This window comes from Octodon degus, unplaced genomic scaffold, assembly GCF_000260255.1.
Source record: "Octodon degus isolate 3935 unplaced genomic scaffold, OctDeg1.0 scaffold00119, whole genome shotgun sequence".
In the NCBI taxonomy this organism is placed as follows: domain Eukaryota; kingdom Metazoa; phylum Chordata; class Mammalia; order Rodentia; family Octodontidae; genus Octodon; species Octodon degus.
Window position 1 is genome coordinate 1,262,469 of NW_004524695.1, and position 8,455 is coordinate 1,270,923.

The 8,455-nt window shown below is 45.1% G+C and overlaps 1 protein-coding gene across 1 annotated transcript; it reads right to left on the reverse strand.

Moving 5' to 3' along the window:
- Positions 1–302: 302 nt before the first annotated feature.
- Positions 303–7,450, reverse strand: LOC101573651 (E3 ubiquitin-protein ligase TRIM38). Its single transcript, XM_004640167.2, has 7 exons — positions 7,254–7,450; positions 5,760–6,303; positions 4,167–4,262; positions 3,508–3,738; positions 2,429–2,451; positions 2,224–2,336; positions 303–858 (listed from the first exon to the last, which is right to left on the reverse strand). Exons 2-7 carry the CDS (start codon positions 6,186–6,188, stop codon positions 335–337), a joined length of 1,416 nt encoding a protein of 471 aa, XP_004640224.1. The 5' UTR covers positions 6,189–6,303; positions 7,254–7,450; the 3' UTR covers positions 303–334.
- Positions 7,451–8,455: the final 1,005 nt, after the last annotated feature.

The window sequence follows — 8,455 nt, forward strand, 5'->3', positions numbered from 1 at the left end:
GCAGTACAGAGGACAAAGTCTGGCCATCACAATATCTTGCTTTCCCTTCACTCAGGCTGGCCATCTGTTAGACTATTTCCATAGGCTAATACCCTAGCGTTATTCTAATAGAGTGCAGGAATAGCAGAAAAGAAAACTAGCCTTACCAGATTCCCATATTTTCAAGCCAAGGAAACTTTTCTTTCTTTCTTTCTTTCTTTCTTTCTTTCTTTCTTTCTTTCTTTCTTTCTTTCTTTCTTTCTTTTTTTCTTTCTTCTCTCTCTCTCTCTCTCTCTCTCTCTCTCTCTCTCTCTCTCTCTCTCTCTTTCTTTCTTCTTTCTTTTTTGCTCCTTCCCTACTCAATAGATGGAGGTAGGAACAAAGCAGAATGTTGATAAACATGAAAAAAAGGCCACAGAGTACCAGAGAAGGAAGCCTTGGGGAAGGTGAAGATGTGGGAGCCAGAGGCCATGCTGTAAAAGGACACAGCTCCAGCCTCATAGTCCAGAGCAACCCCCACCACCATGTGCTCTTCACACAGCTCAAGAGTACTGGGGGGAGAGGTCAGGGCTTCAAAGATGCTCTCTGTACACAGCCTGATGGCCCAGAACCCAAGCTCGGGCTCCTGCTCCATTCCAAAGCCTCTCAGCACATCTTCTGTACAAACTCCCACAACCCAAGATTTCTCTTCTCCCACATCCACTTCGAAGTAGTGTCTTCCTGAGCTGAAGCCCTCACAGCCCAGGACACGGGGGAGGGCGGTAAACCTCCTGGAAGAAACGCTGAGATTCTGCTGACTGCATTCATGAGACTCTTGTTTTTGATCCTCAGCTGGAGTTAGGGCAGGATGAGCTGCATCTGGATCCCGAGTCACACTGACTGCAAAATGGACATAAATAGAACTAAACATATTTCTGTTGCTAAAAACAAAATTTATCTTAGATGAAATTTTCTCTTTTTTCTAAATAAAAACCGGCAGGATGATTTCTTCGTCATTTAGAGTCACTGCGTGGAACAAACATATACACTGTGTTCAGTTGGCACAACACTGGCAAGAGGAATGGGAAGGGAATGTGGTCATGAGAGCTTGATAAAACATGAACTCACTTTCTACACAAGTAGGTGTGATACGGAAGAAGACTGTCTTCACTGCTGCAGTTATGATCACAACACTTTCAGATTGCTATAACTGACAAGTTTTTGTTACCCACCTTCATTATGTCAATATATGAGCTATTGCAACCTTCCCTTGAGCTCATGCTGCAGAAATATGTGGTCTCATGGACAACCATGTGAAAGGAGCCCAAGGGAGGGCCGTGGAGCTAAGGCAGCTCCAGCCACAAGCAGCAAGAAGCCAGGGCCCTACATCCTACAACCCAAGGAGAATAAATCCCTCCAGTGACCCGAGGGAGCAAGGGTGGGTACTATCCCTGGAGGAATGTCCAGGTGAGAACACAGCCTGGCCACACCTTTACTGCAGCCTCCTGAGACCCTAAGCAGAGGGCTCTCATGCTATGGTCAGATTCCTGACTCACAAAGTCTGTGGGATCCTATAACCATATTGTTTTAAGTCACTACACTTTGCTGATTTGTTGGTAACAACAGATAACTAAAATAGCCAGCAAGTAGCTTCAGGTTCTAATTATGGAGATTGATGGTCACAATAAAACTTTCTATTTTCACAGAATTTGTATTTTGTAATTATGGAGAAAAATGTAGAAATCTAGCAATCACTGATAAATGGAGCAAAGGGGGCAAGAAGACCCTAGAATTTATTTTTGTCACAGTTCTGACATGTTCTTTTAACTGTATGAGGGAATTACTTAAAATGTTTTAAACCATAGCCCATCATGCTCACTATCTTTCTGCACTGCTGTCAGAATTTGAAATAGCCACAAGAAACATACCAGTCAGATCTAACTCCAAGCTGGGGCCCTCATCCTGTGTCAGACACAGTGTACACAGGACAACTTTGTGCGGTAGGAACTGTGAATGCACTCATTCCTCAGAGAGGGGCTCTAAGTGGTAGGTAGGACTGGGGTGACAAGGCCACCACATTGGAGATCAGGAACTGAAGGTTTCCGCTGAGCGGATGCAGCACAGACTAGAAATGGAGCACAGAGGAAACGGAGATGAAGCAGCTCTGCTGAAAATGACCCCCTGCTCAGGGCTGCCCAGGATGGTAGTGATGCTTCAGAACCCTCCCATCACAGCACTGAGGGAGCCCCGAACTCTCTCTCATACCTTGATGGCGTCTTACCATCGCCTTCACATCCAAGTAAAGCTCAGCAACATCACATGCAGTCTGAACCTCCAAGGAAAGGGCCTCGGGAGTTTCCAGCTTCACAGCACAAGTCCTAGAAGAAGCAGAGGCACAGCCTCCTCAGTGCTCCTCTCCATTCAGCTCTGCCCCCCGGGACCCTCCCTTCCCATGTTCACATGGACTCACCTGCTCAAGGTGCCTTTCACATCCTGTAAGGAATGAAACAAAAGGCCAGTATGTTAACCTCAGTACTCCATGGGCTGTGGCATGGGAGAGGCTGTCTCTAGACACAGGTCCCCAAGAAGGAAGGAGGGGCGAAGCCTGAGGCACTGGTGAAGAATCAGGAGCAAGGTTCCCACCCAACCTCTGCCCACTCAGCAGGGGGCTGTGATCTCCCTGGGGGACCTGTGAGGAAAAGCAGTGGCCACAGTGGCATCAGCCTGTGGCTGCTGGGGACACAGGAAGGAGATCTGTTTCACATCCCTCTGGCAAGACCAGCTCTCAGGGACCTGATGTCCTGCAGAGTGAAGCTATGTCTCCTATGCAATCAACCCATGTCACCATGGGATTACGGTCACCAAGGCTATGTGTTCTGACTTTCTACACAGCTCCTGAGATTGGGCCATTGAGACTGCAGCAGCCAGTAGGCCACTTTCACTACTAAAGTAAAACCATTAATTCCACTAGTGAGGCCACAAAGGAACAGCTCCTGTGATTTGCCATAAGAAGGCCTATGGTTGCTCCCCAGCAAGGGCTGAACCTATAGTGACTCAAGAAAAGGCCCTTGTTTGAGCTGCCCCTCTGTCTCCATCTGTTAACTGAAAAAGTTTCAGAAAAGAAACTGATATGGATCACTACACATAGCCAAGGGAAAACGTAGCTAAGGTTAACCTTGGTGTCCATTTGGCCACTCCACATTCACCCACAGGGTACCAGTTTTTTTGTTGCACTGGAGGTTGAACTGAAGGCCTTGCTCAGGGGAGGCAGCCCTGTACCTTCAACTCATATCCTTAGTCTTTTAATAAATTTTAATTTCAGATCAAATCTCACTAAATCATACAGGATGCCCTTACATTTGTAATCCTCCTACTTGAGCCTTCCAACTAGCTGGGTTTATAGAGGGGCACACAGTGCCTAAACTCCCACCTTAAGGCTCCTGTTGGAGCAGGAGCAGGCTCTGGCCATCTTCCTGGGCTTCCTGACCACTCTCCTCCTAACAGCTCAGTATCTGAATCCTGCTTTCCTTCCCAAGCCCACAGCCTCACCTGCAGCAGCTTCTGGGCTGAGCTCTGACATTTTTCCTCCAGTTTCAGGATGTGGCTCTTGAGCTTCTTGCTCTTCTGCCGCAGCTTGGCCTCATTCTCCTGCAGTCTCTTCAGCATCTGCTCTTCTTCCTTTTCCAGCCTCCAGAGGTACAACTTCTCTTCTTCAAGTAGAAAAGTTTGCAGACACTTGAAGTCAGACTTGATTTTTTGTTTCTGAATCTCTATCTTGTCCTGGAGTTTAAAAAGTATGGCAAAAGTGTCATCAAACCAGAAGTCCATGTACAGATGACAGATAAACTATTATATACAGATGGAAAGCAGGACTACCAAACCTTAAAAACAATAAAAGTTTGAACCTTTCCACAAGGCTAAACCTCAGAGACATTCTACTGAAGGAAATAAGCCTGAATCAAGCAGATACGGTGTGCATCTCCCTTAAACTAGGTACCTGCAATAGTTCAGTTTGTGGAGACAGAGAACAGAGTAGCAGCTACCAGGTGGTAGGCGGAATGATGAATGGGGCTTAGTGTTTAATGAAGGCCAAGTATCTAGTCTGGTGTACAAGAAATAAATCTTTCAGTTTTTTTAAAATCTCAATCATCTTCTGTCCCTAAACATTAGAATGGAAAATAGTCAAATTCAGTGACTCAGATTCTTACCTTCCATTCATCTATTTGAGTTGTTACCCACTCTATCTGATCCATACACTCCTCTTGAAGTTGATTCAAATTTCTGGCAGCTTGCTCTAGCTTTTCCTAGAGGAAAAAATGGGTGGGTAAAGCCTATTCAATTTGATTCTTAATTAGGCATCTAATGAAAATCCCAGCATCCAAATGTGCTAAAACAACAGTGAATACTTCTTGAGTCTTTGCATTTGCTAGGAAGACTGGTAAGTGCAGTATGTATTATGGCATACAGATCCCCTCACCAACATTGAAAAGTTAACAGAATTTTTTAATATCCTTTCTAAATTGTGGGAAAACATATTTCAAAAGAGTATAATAATGATCATGTTCATCATAGGGAATTTGTATCTGTACACAAAATAACTCAATCCTGGTAACCACCCCCCATTCTCCTACCTTCCTTTTGACCCTTTTTCCTCCTTATTTACAAAAACTTTGTTTTCATTTTTTCCTTCTTCTATCATTTTTCTTTTTTTTCCTTCCCTTTTTTTCCCCCTACATCCTCCCTAGTTGTCCTTCCCATTTGTACGCTTTCTTCCTATTTCTCAGTATCTACTATTCTTTTGGGTACTTACTTATACTTTCAATTTCTTACACTAATGAAACAATCTGTGTCACATTGTATCAGTGACATATGTGTCTGATTTATTTCATTTAAGAGTATGGTGTCAGGGTGCATCCATTTAGCTAGAAATGCCTCAAGCTAATCCTTCTTTTGGAAGAGTAGAACTCCATTCTATTTTTTTAAAAAAACAAAAACAACAACAACAAAAACAGGCCTTTATCCATTCATTGGTTCATGGGCATTTGGGCTGTTTCCAAGACTTGGCTATTACGAAGTGTGCCACATGCCATTCTAAACTTTCCATATTCCAATGTCCTAAAACTCCAGGGAGAAGGAAAGGCCTAGCTTACAACCCTATGCATAGAAGGGAAAATCAGAGCATAAAGCTATTAAATAAATGACCCCCAATTCTCCTACCTTCATGAGCCAGGGGTAGATTATAACTCAAGCCATGGCCTTGCACAACTCTTCTTCTTGCTGAGAAAGTAACTCAAACAGGACCATTCCTATTGCAGACATTAGCAGCTCCATCAAATCTAAGCAGACACTGAGCAGGGTTCAGGACTGAGGTGACCTTAGGAACTCAAGGAGCCTGCCTGGAACCCAAGTCTGAACCCTGATGGAGAGAACCAGGAGCTGCTCTGGGCACAGGCTCCTCAGCTCCAGAAGAGTTGACTTCTGGCCCAGGGCAGCAGGACTAAGTCAGCTCCTTCTTTCACCACCTCATAGAGCTATCATTTTATCTGTTCTTCTGGAATTTTGTTTGAAACTGTCATCTTGCTATCTTTCTTAAGGGTATAATTTGAATTATAACTTTGATATTCCTTGTATTTTAGGAGTGCCTGGGCAGTGGCTTTCCCCAACAGCCCTGATCCTCTACTTCCCAAGAGAAAATTCACCTATGACAGGTGACACTGTCACCTAGGGTTGAGACTTGGTACTGACACTCAGGTCCTGTCCCTTGAATATGTCCAAGGGCCTGGGTCTGGCTGCACACTCACCTTGTAGCCCTGGCACACGTCCTCCACCAGCTCCGTGGCATGCCCTTGGTGTTGTGGTGCCCGCTCACAGCGCCAGCAGATGAGCTGGCCATCGTCTTCACAAAAGAGCTGAAGCTGCTCTTCATGGGCCTCACACAGCAGCTCATCCTCTGTCTCTTCTATCTCCTGGATGAGCTCAACAAGGCTTCCTAGCAGCTTGTTGACCCGGATGGTATCCACACTATATAGCTCCTTACAAATATTGCAGGGCAATTGAGTCTTCTTCCATGATGATTGACTATAACTTAGTCCAGAATTAAAGATGCCTATGAGACAGCTTCTACAGTAGCTGTGTCCACAGCTGATGCTTACTGGGTCCACCATCACATTCTTGCATATGAAGCAGGTGGCAATCTCTTTTACCTTTTGAGTAATTGTTGTTGAGGTCATAGCTTTTCTCAAGAAGTTCCAGGTATAAAAATGAAGTGGCCCAAATTTGGACAGTCCTAGAAATTCACCTCACCTTTGCCTATGACTGGCCTCCACAGGTCTTGAAGTCTTCAACCTAGAGCAAAGAAACTAGTTAGAATGTAGAATATACACAAGTATATATCTGTGTTGTTTGATAACATAGCCACTGCCATGATTGGCCATCTAAATGTAATTTAATGGATCTTTAATAAAATTGAAAATCCATTTCTCTCAGTCTTTCCAGCCACATTTCAGTTGCCTATGATCACATGCATCTGATGCCTACATGACACCCAGGTCAGAACAGATGGCTCACAACTCTTACTCTAGCCATTGCAGAGCTTGGTGCATTGGAATTGCAAGTTCAAGGACATGCTGGGCAGATTGCTACAACCTTGTCTTATAAAAAAATATAATAAAGGAGGAGCTGGGATGTAGCTAAGTGGCAGAGTGCTTGCATGGCATGTATGAAGCCCTGAGTTTGATCCAAGCATTGCCAACAAACAAACAAAGACAGCCAGGAGATAGAGCATCCCTTCGTAATGGGCGCTCTCTGGAACCAGTGCTGAGAGAGATGAAGAGTCATGGTGGACTTCCTCACAGAAGTTGCAGCAAGAGCCCCAATTCAGAGAGCGGCAAGAAACTCTTTCCCATTCTAATAAGCACTGTAACTTACTACCAGAATGATCTTTTAATATTTGGTGGTACCCCACAGTTAGGTGGCCGATGAGGACTCCAGTGAGGCTGTCAAATCACACTTCATCTTTATCTCCACTCCCACCAGAACGAAGGGAAACTTTTTTACAAAGGCTGTGCCTAAAATGAAAAAATAGCTTTGAACTAATGCTACTAAATAGGACCTTTTCCTCTTATATCAGGAACAGCCTCTTAGGGCCACAAGATATTTCTTCTGTGGCTTCTGTTCTTTGGCAGCCATTTCACCCGGTGTACACTAAACGCCCCCCCCCCCCAGTGTTAGGGGGACTGGGCTTCTTGGGACCAGAGCCTCCCCCCTTTAAGACCCACATCCTTTGTCTCACTTACCTTATATTGTGGATTTTCTGAGATGTGGCGTGTTTTCTGTTGAAAATGACAGCTAATAAAGGGTGAGAGCTGTGAGCAGGAACTCACAGCTGAGGAATGCGGCAGGGCCCTGCTGTCAGCGAACACTCTTTCCACTCCCACCAGTCTCAGTCTCCCACTACCCCTCTCCACCCTTCAGCCTCCAGGATGCTGATCACTCTGTTCAGGGCCCGTCAGGAACACCCCTCCCCCTCCACTGGCTGCCAATCCTGCCAAGACTATCACTTCCTGGAGCTGAAGCATTCAGTGACTTCAGATCCGAGAAATGAAAAATGAAACTGCTGAGAGAGGAGAGCCACAGACTCAGGGCTAAAGAAAGTTTCTCTGGTCTTTTTCCCTGAGCTTGTCCTGAAAGAGAAGGCAAACACAAAGAAAACAGCCTATTTGAAAGGAACAAAGTAAGAACTCAGGAAACTCCCTGTAATTCCAACACAGGCTGTGGAGTAGGAGGCCTGTAGAGGGCCAGCTCATAGCTGGGGAGTGAGATCTTCCCCCATCTCAAAATCAGACTACAGATTTTATTTTTGTAACCTAAGGGAGAATTACTATTAAATAGGAGAAAGTAGATAACCATTTTGAAATAAGACCTTGCCACATTTATAATCTGGAGTAGGGGAGATATTCATTGTAAGTGCAACAGAAATGCTTGTGGAAGAAATAAGTACACACAGTGGTTCAGAGGAGCTGCTAAAGGGGCTGGGACACAGAAAAGAGGAAAAATAGCTTGAATTCTGGGAGCCATGTAGGACTCACTTCGGACCTCTAACCTGCCTCACTGGGTGTTAATCCTGACAGCTTCTCACAGTCAGTGCTGGACAGTAGACAGAGAAGTACCATGGACCTCAGGGGTTACAGGCCTTCTGGTCCAACAGCTCAGGTTACAGGCAAGAGTGTGAAATATGGTCATCTTTTCCCACCTTAAACAGTCTAGTGTTTGGAGCACTCTGCCTGCCTGGGTACTCACAGAGCCTCCTGCCATTTTAACAGAGTAATTCACTAGGTCCTGGCAACTTCTAGGGGAACAGATTCCACACAGCACAAGACAGGTTGACTCCTGAGAAACAAGCACACATACTACAGAGCATAACTGGGCTTCTCTGTCCTGGTCCTCACAATGACGCCGTGTTAATATCCTTCACTTTTCATTGTTCCAGAGAAGACTC

Coding starts and splice junctions, on each gene's coding strand:
- LOC101573651 (XM_004640167.2), bottom strand. CDS start 6,188: ATGACCTCAACAACAATTACTCAAAAGGTAAAAGAGATTGCCACCTGC. Junction 2,452..3,507: donor CAGCCCAGAAGCTGCTGCAG/GTGAGGCTGTGG, acceptor CATTCCTTACAG/GATGTGAAAGGCACCTTGAG. Junction 859..2,223: donor GATGGTAAGACGCCATCAAG/GTATGAGAGAGA, acceptor TCCATTTTGCAG/TCAGTGTGACTCGGGATCCA.